Here is an 18791-nt window from a genome sequence, read left to right as displayed (position 1 = left end):
TACACCCTCACCCTGTACAATTTGAAGGTTGTATATTTCTGTACATATTTATGTGTAGGGAGGGACATGACTGAAATACTAGTGGTCAAGGTTTAAAAGCACATTTTATACATGTTAGCATGGCTATGCTACGACCTGTGGGTGAAGTAAATGGCTCACAGTAGCTGTTCAATTATGCATGTGTGCTCTCACCAACAGTGTTAAATAGTGATTCTGAACCATTTCTACTGCTTGGGACTTCCACAGAGAGTGGTATTTTCCATTACATCACAGATGTCACAAATGATACAAAATGTCTCAGATGCTTATCAATATATATTTTCAGGAAATTACAGTTTTCAACATTGAGCATATTCAGCCAGTTCTAAACATAAACCTTTGTCATATACATAAAAACATTTGTATTGTCTCCAAAATCCAGTTACATTTTCACAAACTAAAACCATAACAATACTTTTTTCTTTTTTTTTAAAGAGTGCATGGTCACTTTAAAGCATGGCAAGTACAACATTTAATACCAATATTCTGCTGTCCAAGATGCGTATGTTACAAGCCTCTGTTGGAAAGCACAACATTGTCTATAGTTTTGACTCTAAAAAGTTAAAATGATATTTCCTTTGTCAGGACTATGAAGAAAGAGCCTTGTCTTTCAGCAAATGCCTCAATCATCTCAGTGATTTGACAGACATTCTGTGGTCTTGAGGTCTGAAGAAATGTATTTTATTTTTATGAGCAAAACAAATTCAGTCAGCTGTCCTTACGCTGAGCCTCGTCTCCGCTTATCTGAACGACTCTTCTACCCAAGTGAGCAAGCGTTATGCAGAAAAACGTTACAGTGGCTAGGTGAACACAGTGAGGTTTACTTGGAAACCAGCAGGTGATGAAAGGAAGAGGAAACCTGGTGCTGAATGGGCACACTCAGGTTTTTTAAGTCTGCCTACATCCTCTGAATCTCAAAAAGGCGAACATCAGTGTCATACCAGATAGGAGGGTCCACGTTTCTAGAAGAGAAAATGGAACATTACTTTTGTTCAGTGTGGAAAGATGGCTATTTGCATGATGCACAGCTTTTATGTCTGACTCACCGCAGATAGACGACACCCCACATGTAAGTGCGAAACCACATGGCAGTGCCTGCGTTGGCCTGATACTTTCTGATGAGGATGGGGTGAGGAACTGGCAGCAGGCCCACTAATGTACCGTGCTGAAGAAACTTCAGGATCTCTGATTCATCTGTCAGACCCCTGCACGGAAAAAAAATGCAAGTATATTTTAAAAACGTCTGGAAATATTCCAAAAGAATCTCAACCAAATATGTGGCCGCGACATTGCATCCAAGCTGTGTTCACGTACTTGTCGATGCAGATCTTTTCCACCTGGGGAACTAACACTTGAAGAAGACGCATGATGGTCTGCAGAGGTAGTTTACACTTCCAGGAGTGCACCTAGGTCAAAACAGGTAAATATGCATGCATTTCTCAGACAACATACGACATAGAATAAAATAAAAACGAAGGCAAAGGTGAGGGGAAAAGATTCTTCTTACCCAGTCAGGTGCGGGAGCCCAAAGGGATGTAGAAGATGCACTTGATAAACGTCTCCTCTCCATTTCTGCTTCAGTGTAGAAAACATCCTGATAATGTGAAGAAATAGCTTTACAAATGTGCAGACTTAAAAACAAACTCACAAACAAACACACTTACTTCATTGTCCCGGCCAGAGTTTGACTCCGTGTCACTGGTTCCACTGACTGCACTTTGGTCTGAGAGGACAGTGTGTGGGGAAGCTGTCTTTGGGACAGACACCATGGTGCCATCTTCTGACACCTGTGACTTTTCAGTTAGTTTATCGATGCCTGCAGCGAAACATGAATCACGCACAATTAGTCAATAGATGATCCTTATTTTTTGCAAAATGACCAATGAGGCAAAATAGCTAGAGTCAGTACCCGGTATAGCGACCAGACTGGCCTTCAGCGTGCCAGGCTCGGCAGGCACAGCAGGATGAGAACCCTCCATGGATACGGTCTCCTGGGAGCTTGTGCGAGAAATGACATCTGGTGACTTCCTCTTCCTCTGCAAAGCCTTGTGAATGGAAGCGGGATCAGATGGCAGGTTGGCCAGCTGGTGGAACACGTTACGTTTGCGTATGATAGCGTACACCAGGTTGCAGTTTCCTGGAGGGATGAGCAGATTGTCGGTGAGCAGCTGCATGCGCAAAAGATGCAAAACTGCTAATACTTAACCATGGATGTTTAAAGAAGGCCTCAGCTTTCTCTCACCATCAAACTGGTACTGGATGATGTTGTTGAAAGCCTCAAGGAGGAAGAAAACAAGGTGATGATTCTGGGATGCAGAGAACAGGAACCAGCTGGTGGAGAAGGCCTCCAGCAGGTGGAGCAGTTTATTGGCTGCAACCATTGACAAGCTCTTCAAGTAGGGAGAAACTGCAGGACAAGCGGATGAAAGATGTGTAAGTGACAACTACTTTTTCTGGCATATCAAATGTTTTTTGTATTCGTGGAAACATTCTTCGCATCGTCCAACAGATGGCGCCAAAGCAACTCACCATTTACAACAATAGTGAGAAGACAGTCAAACAGAGGCTGGAGACGCTGGTGGCCTGTGGTGATGATCTTGTGGAACACCTACAAAACAGTGACAGCTGTGAGCAAGGGACTGAAGCCACAACAGAGAGCAACAACACTTGCAATGTACACAGTGACTAACCACTATGAGCAGGTCGGCATGAGTCCCAGTGAACACGGGGATGTCCATCGGTACATGGACGGAGTAGGGCTTATTCAAGCGCACACCAAAGTTTCTCTCCCCGCTCAGCAGCAGCAGAATAAACACGCCAATGTGCATGAGTCCAACACGGGCTGTGTCCAAGCAAAACACATCAGTTTAACACGCAATGCAGACGTTTGTTAGTTGGATCCAAATTGACTGAATTAGACTGTGATGAGGCTTACACTGGTCAGCCCTGGCATCATTCAGGTAGAAGAGTATTGGAACCAGAATATCCAGCACATCACTGCTCTTCAGCACAAAGAACAGGAATTTCTGTAATGGAAAAACAAACTGGACTTTCAGAGTTTGCCTACAGACTTGAGCTCAGTCATAGACTCAACCACTGTATTCCGGCATTGCTGTGTCTGCACGCAAAGCAATTACACCTGCGACTATTCGGTGATATTTGTGATAACCTCCTCTAACAACACCCCGACATGCCTGACTCACTGTTACTCTCAAACAGGCCAGTGTACATTTGACTAGAAAGAAACCTTCACTTTAGTCATGTCCAACCTTGTTGAAGTCACAGAGCTTCCAGAAGAGAACCAGCAGCTCTTGGTGGAACTGGATCTTCTTTGTGGAGTTTGGCAGGTACGTCTGGGTCAAAGGGTTGGTCAGCAGGCGAGCTAGGCCCTTCAGTACAAAGTCAAAGTCCTGCAATGAGATGAGAGAAGCTTATGAGCTGGTAATCTTCATAGAGAAAATCTTTATTGAGGGGATGATGTGAGTACCTCCTCTCTGTGAATCCTTGACAAATAATTGACAAACAGGTTTTCCGGTCCTGGCGACTGCACAAAGACACAGAGAATTATTTGAAAGATTTCGGACACGTGTCTTGGATTGGTGTTGTTTGTGTGGTCTTGGTGCCGTACCTCTTGTTCCTCCATGCTGGATGGTGAAGCGGGGTGGTGGTGGTGGTGGTGATGATGGTGGAGAACCCCACCGTCATGCTCGAGCGTCACAATGAGGATCTGTGCGGCTTGCTCCACCAGCTGCTCCCGATAGTCAGAGAAAAGCAAGTGGTTGTATGGGATGCCGTAGCCCACGGGGTCATAGGCACACACCACATTCAGCAGAGAGGTGAACAGGGGCAGAGCATGTCTAGGGACAAAGACATGAAGACATCGTTAGTATATTATGTGCTTGTGTGAGTTTCTAGCTTGTACACAACTTTTGTAAAGATATTTTGACGGGGATGTCCTGTCATTATTAAATAGGACAGAAATAAAGTTACCTGTTCTCTGTGGAGCAGAAGAAAGTCACCCATGGGTTGAGGACACTGTTGTCTGATGAAGGAGGCAGGTACATGGCCTCAGAAAAGCAAGTAAGTAACAATCTCAGCAACTCTGTTCTGAGGGGGATCAGAGAGGAGAGCCATGTTCAGATCCATGGATTCACACTGGGCATTAAATGCATCCTGGATGCATCTCTGTACTGTTTCAAACCGTACTGTATCGTGCTGGAAACACGGCTCACGTGTTTCCTATGTTACCAAGCACAGGTGGAAACAGCCTGCTGACTCACCTGTTCAGGTCATGGATGTAATTGAGCGGGGGGGACTGTGCAAAGCCCACCCCTGCCTCCCAGATGTATTCACAGCTGTCTATGGACTGCATGTTCTCTACTGAGTCCTAGATGGAGCAAAAGAAAAAAACCCAAACACTTTAATGCTTATATTTATGTGACAAATTGTAACATTAACATTTCTAACACCATGTGTAGAGGAACAATCAACATTGTTATGCAGTTTTCCTCCATAATTCCTTGAATTTAAAGGGATATAATGTTGCTAAATGCTGGTAGAATATGTAGGGTTTTGGAACAAGTTTGTCAAGCGGAATGAGGAATTCTGCCTAGTAACAATGACAGAGTGTCATCCACCATGATTTGTGTCTGCGTCCTTTCTTCAGGGAAACTTGAGTGACAGGTTAGTTGGGCAACTTTTGACCAGGAAGAGGAAAATGGTGCTTTAAAAAATATGTCTCCCTTTATACTTAGGACAAGAGAACCAAATGTCAAATGTTTGCATTGCTGTGTCTCCCTATTGGAATGACGTGTGAGAGGCAGCGTTTCAAGGAAGTGACTTGGTAATGACAGTAGATGTTGTCGTGTGTTAACACTCACAGGGCCTCTCTTATGACTCTGCACAGTGAAGTCAGGGCAGAAGAGCAGGTCAGCGATAGCCAGGAGCAGCGACTCGGCCAGTGGTCGAGCTCCGTCATCATCGTCCAGCTCGTCTGTCTGGAAAAAGAAGGACACATTTATGAGACGAAATCCAGATGCTGAACATTCGTCTCCAATTTATCTCTCGCCATTCATTAACAAAGTGCTTACGGTTAGGAAGAAATAACACAGCGCAGCTGAAATTACCTCGCAGCATAATATTTCCTGCTCAGTAGGAAAAAGGAAAAATAGACATCTAGTCTTTTTACAGCTGGAGCGAGGAAACCATTTGTCATTCTCATTAATATAATCGTTTTGTGACCTCGGTGCAGTCATGTATTATGCCACAGAAGTGAGTTGGCAGTTTAAAAGCCTGAGGAGAACATTTTATTTTTCAAACTGGACGATTACATCTCCATAACAAACACAATGACAGAATTGCTCTCTAAAAGGCAATTATATGGGTGATTTTTACGCCTAAAAGCCAATTTTTTAAGCTTATGTTAATGTCCCCCACTTACCCCAGCCCGCCCAGCACCAGGCACCGTTGACCAGAAGAATCCTCTCCAGTCCTGGTCCTCAAAGATGTATGGAAGGATGCGGGTCAGGATGCGAGTGCAGTTCAGGATTGCCTGCTTCTCCCTCTCTGTGGGGCAGCCTGACTCCGCCCCCTGCACCAGCTTCTCCACAGCCTGAAGACGTAGACAACAGGAGTGAGGTACAAAATCAGAATGATGGATTTGGAATCCCTATTGAGGTGTGCACACAGTATAAGATTATTTTACATCATATAAATAAAGCTTGCTATTGTTTGTTTTTGTTATATAATTTGCTTTGCCAACAACAGTGCTCATTATCAGATCATTATCGCCATGCACAGTATGATAACCCATGATCGCAAATTAGTTTGTTTTTTAAATTCAAATGAGACACTGGATCAATTTTATTATTTTGCCAAAATTCACAAATCCCAGTTTGCCTCAGTGGGCTTCACAGTCTGTACATGTAGCAACATCCTCTGATCTTAGACCCTCGGTTCAGATAAGCAACAAGTCGCAAAACAAAAAAACAAAACACTTTGTAGTGAGAATATTTGGAAGATGGAGGGTTAAATACTCTGGTCTACATGTCAATGCATGGACAAGACACTTCATCCTAAATTGCCTAGAAGTATAAATAGGGAGGGTTGCAACAGACAGGGCATCAGCATCATTGGGCAAAGAAAAAAACAAACAATTTACTTTCCCACTAATTATTTTCTTTTTGCAAAGATACGACATCTGATCTGTCAAGAATGCATTTTGTTTGGGTCAGTAAGTACCTCATTAATACTTCATTAAAATATTTTGTCTGTGAGATGCAGACGTGCCACGCTCTTGTTTTGAAGCCTTTATCGCAGATTTGCCGTTGAAAATGAATCATTGTTTACATTTAATCAACAGCGCGCTGCAGCCCGCCTTCAAAATAGATTAACAAACACACTGAAATCAGCTCACATTCAAGGACTCTTATCCCCTCTCTTCTCCTCTTTACTTAATTAGGCTACATGCTCCCAGTATGTCTGTTTTTGTTCTTGAACAGCAATTTCAAATGGGAGCCAGAGACAGGAAGCGAGGGGAAAGGAAGGGGAGTTGACTCACATGTTCCCACATTTAAGGCAGTGACTTAACGACAGACACCAGAGCTGGACTAAAACAAACAAAATCCTGCATTGTTCGCAAATAATATCAATATTTCTTTTAGGTACAGCTCGATTGTGGATACTACCTTATAGCAGAGGGTTGCTAAATTTGAGGGGGACTCCTCCCGGACAGCTCTTATCTCTGCAGCTGGAACCAGTGCAAAAACATCCTGGACTGTGGTGGTGGTGTCGGCCCAGAACTGGTCCCAGAAGGCGTCATCTGTGGCTTCCACTGGCTGTAGAAAATGAAGTATATCTTAATATACACTCACTGACCCCTTTATTAGGTACACTTTTTTGACTGCTTGCTAACACAAATATCCAATCAGCCAATCAACAAGGTGCATTTAGGGATGATTTAGTAGATGTGGTCATGACGACCTGCTGGAGACATTGGGCGTCTGCTTTTGCGGCCTAATGCTAGTTAACGTCTTGCTGGCTCAAAAGCAAAAGGTTCTTTTTTTTAGCCTAATATTTAAAATGTCAGTAGCTACTTTTAGGCTCTGTAGTTTTATTTATATAACTGTATCTTTTTTAATGAACAAATCAGTTATATGGAACCATTTGGACATATTTATATGTGGAATATCTTGGAAATCACCTTTAAATTCATACTTCATTTAAAGCAAGTATTTATTTGATTTAAATAATTTTAATTTTATTGGTGTTAATTATATAGTTTTTTGTGTTTTGTTTTTTTAAATAAACAACTTAGTTGTATGGGACCATGAAGCAGTCCTTTTGTTGTTTGAGTAATATAGTATCTCGGTTACAGATCAAACTCTTTTTGAACGTATTTAAATGTAGTATATCTTGGAAATGATCTTCATCTTCTATATGCATGCGACTTGATTTGTAACTTGCTTGATTGTTGCAAGAATGGCTTGGGACTTGTTTGTGACTTACTCCCATCTGTGATTTCAGGAACCACTAATCTACAGCAGGGTTTCTCAATCCTGGTCCCAGTGACATGTTATCAGGCTTCTGCAGTGCTTGCTGGTGAGCTGACCACTTGAATCAGGTGGTGTTGGAGCAGGGAAACATCTAAATCATGCAGGGCAGTGGGTCTCCAGGACCAAGACTGAGGAACCCTGATCTACAGGGAGTTTCACACGCAGACATTGTCTAGGGTTTACAGAGAATGGACAGAAAAAGAGAAGGTCTGATGGAGGAGAACACTGGTCACTGCATCTCAGTACAGTGCATTAAAACATCCCGTTGCCCTTTCAATCGTGTGGTTGTTTAGTTTTGTATTACACGGCTCACCAATTGTCTTCATAATTGCAATGTAAACACAATCTCTGTTATCTGGCACACTCAGCACAGTCCACCTGCCTCCTCTGCTGCGAAACGAGGTTATTTCCAGACCCGTGTACGTCACCACCACGGATTCGACTACGCCATCGTTTTTAATGTTATTGTCAGAAATAAACAATGAATGAAGCTTCAATAGTCATCGCGGCAATTATCGCATCCATTGCAACTGTTTATGACGCAAAAACACATACAATTCAATAGGATGGATTAAAATCCAAGGTAATGTTTTATAGCGTATAGAGATTATGTAAAATAAATAAAATAAATAAGACTGGTTTTATGGACGGTCCGACATTTTACTGCCTCATGACAAGCGTCATATCGTCTCCTCGGTGATGCTGCGTGTTCCACGGTGGGTTCATGGTCTCCGTCATTCTCTCTCTCTCTCCGTATAAACGACCGAACCGTTTATTCTGGGCAACCGTTTATTCCGGTGCGCGGAGGCGCATGTACCTGCGTTTTGGTTGTCAGCTGAATCACCGCTTTCCTGAAGTTCAGTTTGGAGTCGGTGCTGCCCATTGCGATGATTCCCCTGCGTATCGTCCGTCAGGAGCAGTGCAGCAGCTCAGATCCTGATAATCTCACCTCAGCTCCGCTGCTGGAGTCTTTGGCGGAGGCGTGTTTTTTTTTTTCTCTCTCTCTCTCTCTCTTCCCCTCAGTATTTGGCTGACTGGACTGGCTGCACTCCTGCTGTAACTTCCGGGTTGTGAAGATGTAAACCCTCCAGATTTTCTACTACTTGTAATATATATATATGTGTGTGTGTGTATATGTATATATATATATACATGTATATATATATGTATATGTATATATATATACACACACATTATATACATATAATCTCGAGGGTTGACATCTCCACATACATGTATACACATGCGTGCGTATCAATGTATATATAGTTTTCTAAATGTTTCGTTTTAAACAAGTTTTTGAAAGATTTATGAAACATTTATGGTTTGTCATTGTTATGACAGGTGGCTAATACATTTGTTAAGAACTGTATATATAGTGGCATGTTAAATGTGTCCAGTTAGCATCACTTTATTATAGCATTATATTCTTTGACCTAGTATACACCATATTATGACATCTTCTAACACAGTTTTCCAAAACATCAGAGGATTGAGTCCCCTTAACGTTTGAAAATCTTCTGAGGCCCATGTTCTAATTTTAATATGTGAATAACAATGTGAGATGTCAGATTGTAAAACACGTGTTTTTGTTTAATATTTCATGTTTTGTAAATGGAAGGACTTGGCCCGCTTGCAATACCACCAATATCCACAAGTGTTCCATTGTGTTTTAGTATGTGTTGTGTTGCCTTAATGTGCTGCACGTAAGCGCCGAAACTTGATATTGCATATATGACAGGTTACAAGCCTTTAACCTAAAATGACAAGTAAATATGTTAATTACATTATTCACTGTAATTGCCATTATTTCTGATAGCCCAGTGAAACTACATATCCTGGTACCGCCTACTTACAGCCTGTTCCAATCCACCAAACAGACGAGGCATAATTTTTTTCTGACTCGCCTTAAAAGCACCATCGCTGGTTCTCGCGCAGCCGCAGTTCCATGTAAACACAACTGAGGTTGTATCTTGGGGCTAACATCAGTGGCTCAGTTTAGCTGATGGGGATTTTTTTCTCGGGCTATTGTACAACAGTTTTTTTTAATCGTCGCTTTAGAGAAACGAACGTCATTACTCTTAATGTTGGACTCGACAAACTTATGAAGAGCACCGGCTGAGAAGGCTAGCTCGCGTTGACGTTAGCATTAGCTTGTACCTGATGATAAAGGGCTTTAGCCTGACTTGTTATCTAACTAACCTGTCGATTTAACAATTAAATCGTGTAGCGGTGGCCCTATATCGTTGTACGGTCGTTGTGTTGGTATGGTAGGATGACTTATAACGCCACGTCATTATCTGGTGTAATTATCTAGCCAGAAAGAGCTAGTTTTGTTAATTCAGGCGCTAGGCCTTCGACGGACGTCGTACAAGCTACGATTCTCGAGTCGGCAACATCAACTCGCCACGTCCTTCAGTCAAGTCCTAAGAAACACACAAAAGGGAGAGCTGACTGATTTCGTGACATCATATGTTGACTGACAACAGGTGAGTGAGGCCTGGCGTGGATAACGCAACACGACCCGGTCGGTCTAGTGTTTTGTGGTACAAGTGGTGGAGTATCTACTGTGGCCTTCATGAGCCGCTCTCAGCAGCCATTTCAGGACAGTTCAACGTGTTTACAGATAATCGGGATTAGTGTGTTGTCACGATATGCGTCAAGTGTGAGTGGAAGATATGACTGCTTTTTTTTCTTTTCGTATCACTTTGAAAAGGCCTCATGTACTGTGTACATGTTTACGATTGCATGTGTATGTTTTAAATGCCTGCTCATGCCCTTATATTCACACACAGCTTATGCACTTTGTCCGTTGACTGTGTCGTACCTGTAGGGATGTCTTCGTTTTGTGGTCCATTATGTTTCACAACAGGGTAAATAATTTAATTTGTCTGCACTGCATTTTCTGAAGGTCACACAATCTGATGATAGTATTATTGACTCTGAAGAAACGGGCCAGGCCCAGTACTTTGGTTTGACACCTAACATGTGCCTCACATCTACTGGTGGGTGTTAAAATATGGTTGTGATCCCTGTCACCTACCATTGACCTGTATTTCACTGAGCGCAATGAAATAAGAACATTTCTAGTGTTAGGATATCAGTATTGATAGATATTTGCTTTAAAATTGATTATTGTATATCTGCCGATATGACAAATGACTACAACAGTAGACCTAACAAGCTGCTACTTCCTTGACTTATATGCTGTGTCCTCTCCAACTATTGTTTTACGTTTATTGATTTTGCTCAATGAAGAAAATGTATTGCTACACCTGCTGCAGGTTGAGTAAGAAAATAGGTTAATTACACTAGTGAAGAGACAAAGCAATCTCTTCAGTAGGACACAGGTAAAAACATGTGTATATATCATATACTGGCATCAGTTATCGACCCAAGTACTCCTGATAATCATCCCGATTGGCATGATGGATATCGATTAAAAAGTACAATATCATGCATCCCTAATTTCTAGGACATGTAACATTTTGTTCTATGTATGTATGTGTTAACAAAAAATGACTAAAATTAATCTGATTTCATCTGGTTTTATATAGGAAACGACAGCGCAGTGGCGGTGGTGATGAGGAGAGCGGCCACCTGGTGCCCCAAGCCAAAAGGCAAAGCAGAGCTCATCCTCTCTCTCCTGAGACAGGCCGGGATGCCTGGGACTCTGAGGTACAAACCAACTTGAGTGAAAATTAAGAAAATTACATCAGTACCTATTGTTATGGTGCTCATAGATGGATTCAGCCAAAAACATAAGCATCTTGGAAGAAATTTGATGGTTTAACTGTCAAGTTATAATCACAGGTAACACTAGGCAAATTTACCTGTACTGTAGTATTATTTGATCTCGTAAAACACCTTTTCACTTTCTCTGATCCATGAAAGACCCTTTAAATCCTGGGGAGTCTTGCAATCGTGCTGATGAACATATGCCACAGATTTTGTTTGTTTTAGCACGTATCTGGAAGACTTAGAAATGTATGTCATCTTCAAATGACAAAAGATGGCCTCAGTGTAAGTGCCTGGAAAGATGTTGTGATGTGGTGGATTTTTCTTAACATGGAGCACTGTCTCTGTGTTCAAATGCTGAACCTTTGTCACTTACACGCCATATTTTGCAATACCCTATGTAATTCTATCGGTTCAGATTACTTAATAAATCATCTGCCACTGCAATATCCTGAAGTGTTGAGAGATCTTCCCATAGAATCACATGGTTGTGATTTTAACCAGAAGACAAACAAAAAAACATTGGAATTTCAATAGGGTTCTCGAACCCTAATAATAAAGATCAACGTTACAAATTGAATTAGAGGTGTTTGATTTTAAAACTCAAAACAACCACATCAGAGTTTGGCTTTGAAACGGAGGAAAAACACATTTTCACAAGAGATGTTGCAGCTGTGTTTTCATTCGTCCTAGAATCGCTGACAGAATTTATAATAATCATTTGTTTACATTGGCCATATATTAGAATTTGTGTTGTATTCGAGAACAAATTTACCTGAATCAGAATCAGAATCAGAAGAGCTTTATTGCCAAGTACGATTTGCACATACAAGGAATTTGTTCTGGTGTCATTGGCGCATAACAAGCATACAAAATTTGATAAAGACCTATGCTTTAGGTCTTTATCTTTGTCAACAGCAGTGACGCAGAGCAGAAAAAAATGGGTGACCTACTTTCAATCCTGTGCATGAGCACATCTTTTGTTCGACCTATGTGATTTGTCTTTGTACATGTTTGGCAGAATTCACTACAGTCTTTTAGCAGCAGCAGCTGACATTGAGCAAAAGGTGGCTGGGTTGCCATCCTATCACAGGGCCAGTTTCACAAAGTGAAATATAAAATGTAATGCCAGGTGATCATAGAATGTTTTGATGGTGAAGGAATAGTATTTATAGTCTCAATCAAAGGCCAAGGTTTGTGAGCACACTGCTTACGTTGACATCTGTGTTCTAGTCGTCCAACAGCGAGAGCAGCAGCAGCATCAGCAGCCCGGAACATGCAGCTGGGAGCTGTAGCAGTCGGTGTGCTGTGGGCTCCTGTAGCCCCCTCAGCTCTGGCGACTCTTCAGAACTGCCCGGCTCCACAAACCTGGTGTCCTACCTGCAGATCAACCGGGTCCTGAAGGAGGCCCACTTCCAGAGCCTGCAGAGCCGAAACCATGTCAGAGACACATGATGACTCGCCGTCTCTCCGTCAGCCGGACGTCCAAGAGACCAAAGTGTGTTGGACCGCCACATGCTGAATCACTTCACTTAGCTCTTCCCCACCCATCTCCAGTTACTGTGAAATCTCACAGCTCTGCATATCTGTGGTTGGAGAGCAGCTCCTTGTCAGGTATCTGAAGGGTGTTCACCATACAAATAAATCAAAGTGATAATCATGTTAGCAATAATAACTGTGTGATCCATTCAAACATATTTTGTGATCCACTGGATTTCTGACAAGTTTGGTTTACATGTCGCTCCAAGAGCCTTTTTAGTGACTGACTGATGACGATGATGATGGTGATGAACCCCTGTGTTTTAAATATTGTATGAAAATAGTGCTACTGGAGCTGCACAAATGGCACCAAACACAATTTTCGGCAGGTTAGTGTGATTGATTTAGTCTCCTAGTAGGGTTGTTTTTTTTGCTGAACCTGTCTGTGTTTGTACATGGACCAGTCTCAGGGAGGATTTGCACTTGTCTTGGGCTGCTTGTTTGTTTTCATATTCAGAAGGGGCCGCTGTTACTGGGAGCTGTAGACGCCATGGGTCTTAACTTGCCCTTGGAAGCTCTTTTCTCTCCTTACTTTGTTAGTGAATAGCATTTAAATATCTTGTCAGTAGATTCCACTTGGACGTAACGGGAGAGTCAAAACATGCAGTGACTTGGTTTTTGCTCAGATCAGAAATGAAAATGAAACAATTTCACTGCCAAAATAATTGAATTGAATTATGTGTAAAATTTGACCTAATTTTGAGTTAAAAAATCTGGTACCTTTTTTCTTTTCTTTTTTTAATTCTGTATTTAACTATAATTATTGTGCAGATTTGCAGCATTGGCAGTTAACAGTCCCCAGGTGTTGCTTTCAAGCACTCACCAGCATTTTACCTAATTATTTTTCTCATAGCATGTCAAAAGTAAATTATTTCAGCCAGTGTGCCCTTTGTTAGTCAACATCGCCCACCCAAGCTTCTCATGATTACTGGACGAGAATCTAATGTGGTCAATGTACAAATTTGAGAACGTAGTTGCTGTAAACACCCGATGGAAAGAAGCCAACGCCTACTTGAAAAGAAGTCATGACAGAATGACATCGGGGTCCTGTTTGCATTTTGCTTCCTGTCATCTTGTTGTGGCTTCTCCCCTCCGCTCTGTGCTCACGTATACATTGTTTTGATTTCAGAATTAAACACAGTTGTTACAAACTGATGACAACTACAACCAAAGTTAACAGTCCAAGTATAATATTTCTCTTCTAAGTAGTGATGGTTCTCCTGTGCTGGGTAATTAACCCACTGACCATAGACATAAAGCAATATGACGTTGACACAACATTGTCTTTGTAGATTCTGAGTAAATCAACGCGTACTTCATCTTGAGCATCTTATCGAATAATTGCATCGATACAGATTTGTTTCTAAACTACAACGATATTGCGATCACGAGTGTTCTTGTTGTGTGATCTTGAGAAAGTGTGATTGTTTCATTTTTCGGGGTACATGAGAAAATTAACACTCATGAACTCCACAACCCCCAAGTTTTGTGATTCACTCTTACTTTTTTCTTCTCCCTCTCTCTTTGACGTGGCGGTTGAGCATGTTGGGGAAATGTTGTTTGTTCAGAGGCATTTTCAGTTTAGCTTTTAGTGACGGAACGACATTCCCATGGCTTTGTTTGCAATATCACTGAAGCCCCTAAAAATGGTGTTCTAGAATCAGACGAGCCTTTCTGCCTGTGCACCACCATTCAATGGTTGCTGCATGAATGTCCATGTGCACTGAACATCCAGGTACAAGCACTGACCACATGGCTGTGCACATCTCCTTCAGTTCAAGTGGGATAGGCCCTGGACCTTTTTTATCCCAGGGAGTGTGAGCTCAGCTTTTTGTTTTGTTTTGACTATATTGTGTCAGAAAGGAATTAGAAGATGTGGTTGCTTTTATTTTTTACAATATTTTTGTATCTTGTAAAATGCACATGACATTAACCTGCCATTATTTTATTTTTTTTCTTGTAAATATCACTTCATTTCAAAAAAATAAAAAATAAAACGTAACGTTTTTGAACAAAGCTACTGTTACTCTTATTCTATCCCATGGCGGTGTAAATCGTAGAAAAACATAATGTCAGGACGAAACGTGATGCTCGTTTTGACGCCGTGCTGAGGAGAAGCTGGTTATGCCTGCATTCCTTGAACAGTATGTGCACATAGGAATTCTTTCCCTCCAAATGCAAATGGACAACCCTGCATTGAGGCCATCATTAATGAGATATGACCTGTGTCTAAGAGAGGAGCAGTGTAAGGTTTCTATAATTAGCACCCTACACATCCTTGTCTTTTGTCTCTTCACAGACCACCGTAACAGATTACATGCATTAATGCACCATATGTAACCACGGTTACCTAGCCGGCTATGGCAGGTCCTCATTACTTGCCTCCTTTGATACCCTTGCTCCACCCCTACTTAGTCAGGACAAGTGAGCCAATGATAATTCAGGATTAACAATCCAGTATTGTGACCGCGTGTCTCTTTTCTCAGGTGTGCGCCTCATTATCTGGAAAGAAATACATTGTGGCGACACGGAGGCGCAATTAGTGAGCAGTAATTGAGAAGTTTTCATCTGAGCGTCACCTGAGCTATGTCTCTCTCTTTAGCAGGTATTTGGATGTAGGAGCAAATATCCCATTTGAAATATCCAAGTGCTGTGAAATAAATGTGGTGATGCAGATAGCGGCAGCATGAATAACTGTTCTCAGTGATTATCCCAATTTGACTTCACACAAAACCACAAATTCAAGGAAACCTCGACAGATTGCCATCGGGTGTGTATAATGTTCTGGTGAACACAGCCTTTTGTTTCAGTTTACAAGAGAATTAATGGTGGTTATACAGTAGGAAAATTAATATATTTGTCATTTAATACAAGTTTCAATTGGTTGATGTCACTCAGTGGCTAAGAAAAGAGATGACTAAAAAAAATTCATGTTCATAAAAAAGAGCAGTAGAGGGCAGCACACTCTTAGTCTTGCTGTGACACAAAGTACATCTCTCACAGTGTGAATCTCATAAATGTTGGGGGGTTTCTACAACAGGATCAGAATGTTCGGGACACTTCCAAGACCCCGCACACACACACACACCTCCCCCAAATCTGTTTCCTCTTTCTCACACACTCTCACACACAGACACACACACTCATTCATACACACATTGTCCTTTCTATGTAGCGCGCAGATATGAAGGTGGGCGGTGATGAATGGCTCATATCAGTTGAGTGGAGAGGCAGGAGAGAGTTAAATGAGCTGTCCTTGTTCTGGGGTCTATGTATGCGCATACATTGCTGTATTTTTACCATGGCCAGCACAAAAAAAAAACACACGCACAAAAAACTGGGTTAGTCTATGTTTCCTTTTTCTTTGTGTCCTCTCTGCTAAGATTCTCATCTGTCCTCAAAGGCAGATGCCCTGTGAGCCTCAGCTACACACACACACACACACACAAGCAGACAAACTACTGTATGTTTATTTTCCTTCTTTTTTTTTGTTCCACTTCACCTTCGGCTTCAATCAAAACCTCCTTGAATAATCACACAGCCAAGATTGAGATAAAAAGAAAAGAATATTGGTCACACCACTTCTTCTTCTTCAAAAAAAATGTCATTTAATCGCTGACCTGGTCACCCTTGCTTCTCTTTGCCAGAGTTTGGCTGAGTCGTGTTTGGGCAGCTGTTAACTGGCATGCGATGGTGATTGGGCTGGCATCGACTACGCCGTTATCCTGTATCGGCCAACACAAACATCTGCTTTGCCTCCCCGCCGCCATTTCGCCCCAATATCAAACAGCAAAGCTCGCCTGCTCTGCTGCCCTCATGACCATCCGTAGAATTAATGACCCACCAAGCACATTAGTGGTGCCCTATTGCCCCGGCTTGGCTGGAGCACGGGATGGAGAAAGCTGTGGCAAGCGAACAAGGAAAGGGAAGGGTTAGTGTGTCTGGATGATGAACTACTTCACAGGTCAGGAATTAAGAATGATGAATTGAATGAATTCAGCTGATCTTGGGTTGTTTCCTGCATTTACCATGAATGGTTTCTGTTTCTTGTTGGAATCCGCGTCACAAAGGTCGCACCGAACGAGCCGCTTCTACTGATGATGACTTCTAGTGTTTCGGAGGTGTAGCTTTGCCTGGAGGCGTGAGAATCATCGTGTAGCCATGCTATTGGAAGCTTTCCAGCAAGACTTTATCAAACATTTTACAACCGTTTGGAAAGATTTAGCAGAATTTCATGTTGTGTGCGATGCATGTGAGGAAGTTAAATAATGTTGTTTGTGTTTGACAGTTTACCAGGTGGTGGGCGCTGGAAGTCAGGTGATTTCGAGATGAGGGAAGAGGCTGTCAGAATAGAAAATGTATGGTTATTACGGCACGGCAGTCGGACCGAAATGACCTGCTCTTGAGTAATACTAAAACTGAGGAGGAGCTCCTCCATATCCTCTCTGGTCAGGTCAACACTGCTGTTGTTAGTGCACACTCTTTCCCCAAGTGTTGCTGTCAGAGTGTTGAGAGGAGGACTGTGTTATCTCACTGACTGTAGCCTAAACATGCTGTCCCAGTGCAGCTGAGAAACAGTTGTGATTTCCTTAAGTCGGCAAACATGAGCGGCTCTCTGTAGAGCTTACTGCAGTTTTTAAATGCTTTGAATGCACTGAGTGGAGAAGCAAGATAACCGACAGGCTTGACATGCTTGGGTCAGTGTCTCCAGTTCCACTTTATGGCCTCACTATTCAATTTCACACAATGTGCTCCAGAGACAATGTACAGTAGACTGTTTTCATTGCACAGCGAAGTTACAGTCAAGGCCGCGATCAATCATAATAAATGTTCGGTCCAAAAGACAGGAAAGAAAGGCTGTGTGCCATTTCTTGTCCCACATACAGACCACAGCCATTCCTCCTTTTCTGGCTGCCTGTGAATGTTCCCACACCCCGTCTTGCATTTGTAAAAAACACGATATTTACGTGGTGCAGCTTCGCCCTGTTCAGCTGTCACCACTCTCAACGCAGAGTGCCGGGGAGCAGGAGAGCAATAGTTTAGAGCGAGCTGTGCTAAGTGGGACTGTTAAGGGTTGGCTGGGCAGAGCGTGCACTCCATATACCGCTGTTTTCTAAATGGCCCCTATTAACTGACTGGGAATAGGCCGCACCCAGTCCTGTGTTGTTAGCGCACAGAGGATGGGCTACATGGCTCGCGCAGCCTGATGTTGTCTCCACATGGCTGACCTGCCACACTGGCATGTTTCACCACCAGAGGACCGATATGGCGCCGCGCGGAGCCACCGAGGTGCAATTTGTTGCATTTGGACTATAACTGTCAGGAAGAGATATACTCTCACTTAAATAGCTGCCCATAATCTGCCCATCTCCTTGTATTATCCTAATTGAACCCATGGGTCGCCAATGCCATCAATAGCTGAGCTCATCTACAAATTAATAAAACATAGGCCCTCACCTCACCAAATCTATGCTCTGATAGAGCTTGAAGCTACTTAGACTCACTAAAGGAGAGTGTTTGTTATTTGCACACACACACACACACACACACAAAAAAAAACCCAGAGCACAATAAAAATGTTCTCATTTTGTCTTTCAGCAGTGATGAGTACGAGCTTTTATGGGTCCTGCAGTCCTACACGAATTCCCGGTGAGCTCCTCTCTTTTCTTTTCATAACAGAAATGCTTAATAAAGCCATCATCATCACCATCATGATCGTAATGTGGTGATGCCAGATCAGTGGCTACGGGCCTCTGAGACGCAGGTTTGAAATGATTCAACAGGCGATCGATGCCCAGGACGGTTTCTTTCTCTTTTTTTTTGTCTTTTTTTTTTCCCCGCAGTGATTAACCGTCGTGAAAGCCACATGGTCGTAGGTCAGGACGGAGACACACTGGCACCATCAACAAGTGCCACATCAGC

The 18791-nt window shown here is 42.4% G+C and overlaps 2 protein-coding genes and 1 long non-coding RNA gene across 4 annotated transcripts; 2 read left to right on the top strand and 1 right to left on the bottom strand.

The window, feature by feature from the left end:
- Window positions 1-297: 297 nt before the first annotated feature.
- hid1a (HID1 domain containing a) lies at window positions 298-8643 on the bottom strand. 2 transcript variants are annotated; one of them, XM_044051687.1, is made up of 19 exons: window positions 8410-8642; window positions 6726-6875; window positions 5480-5650; window positions 4920-5036; window positions 4320-4426; window positions 4030-4146; window positions 3668-3896; window positions 3527-3583; window positions 3309-3449; window positions 2975-3065; window positions 2730-2881; window positions 2569-2647; window positions 2282-2446; window positions 1949-2176; window positions 1704-1855; window positions 1547-1633; window positions 1354-1445; window positions 1086-1244; window positions 298-1001 (listed from the first exon to the last, which is right to left on the bottom strand). In XM_044051687.1, exons 1-19 carry the CDS (start codon window positions 8473-8475, stop codon window positions 938-940), a joined length of 2424 nt encoding a protein of 807 aa, XP_043907622.1. In that variant the 5' UTR covers window positions 8476-8642; the 3' UTR covers window positions 298-937. The 2 variants fall into 2 exon arrangements, with proteins under 2 accessions (XP_043907622.1, XP_043907621.1); XM_044051686.1 differs by having other exon boundaries at window positions 3527-3896; window positions 8410-8643.
- LOC122785772 lies at window positions 5243-7869 on the top strand. Its single transcript, XR_006362349.1, has 3 exons — window positions 5243-5676; window positions 6702-6926; window positions 7564-7869. It is a non-coding gene; the product is annotated as an uncharacterized LOC122785772 (long non-coding RNA).
- A 766-nt stretch (window positions 8644-9409) lies between the features above and the next one.
- LOC122785770 lies at window positions 9410-14041 on the top strand. The gene is made up of 3 exons (XM_044051711.1): window positions 9410-10081; window positions 11150-11270; window positions 12564-14041. Exons 1-3 carry the CDS (start codon window positions 10065-10067, stop codon window positions 12783-12785), a joined length of 360 nt encoding a protein of 119 aa, XP_043907646.1. The 5' UTR covers window positions 9410-10064; the 3' UTR covers window positions 12786-14041.
- Window positions 14042-18791: the final 4750 nt, after the last annotated feature.

The sequence above is a fragment of the Solea senegalensis genome, linkage group LG19 (assembly GCF_019176455.1).
Source record: "Solea senegalensis isolate Sse05_10M linkage group LG19, IFAPA_SoseM_1, whole genome shotgun sequence".
NCBI classification, from domain to species: Eukaryota; Metazoa; Chordata; class Actinopteri; order Pleuronectiformes; family Soleidae; genus Solea; species Solea senegalensis.
The sequence above is the reverse complement of the archived record's forward strand: the minus strand, read 5'-3'. Positions and strand labels throughout refer to the sequence as shown.

What these genes read in the sequence shown, in the direction of transcription:
- LOC122785770 (XM_044051711.1), top strand. An exon ending in GGGATGCCTGGGACTCTGAG is followed by an intron (nt 11,271 to 12,563) that starts GTACAAACCAAC and finishes TCTGTGTTCTAG; the next exon opens with TCGTCCAACAGCGAGAGCAG.
- hid1a (XM_044051686.1), bottom strand. Translation starts at nt 8,475, where the DNA reads ATGGGCAGCACCGACTCCAAACTGAACTTCAGGAAAGCGGTGATTCAG. An exon ending in TAGCAACCCTCTGCTATAAG is followed by an intron (nt 5,651 to 6,725) that starts GTAGTATCCACA and finishes CTACGTCTTCAG; the next exon opens with GCTGTGGAGAAGCTGGTGCA. An exon ending in TTCTGCTCCACAGAGAACAG is followed by an intron (nt 3,897 to 4,029) that starts GTAACTTTATTT and finishes CTTTGTCCCTAG; the next exon opens with ACATGCTCTGCCCCTGTTCA.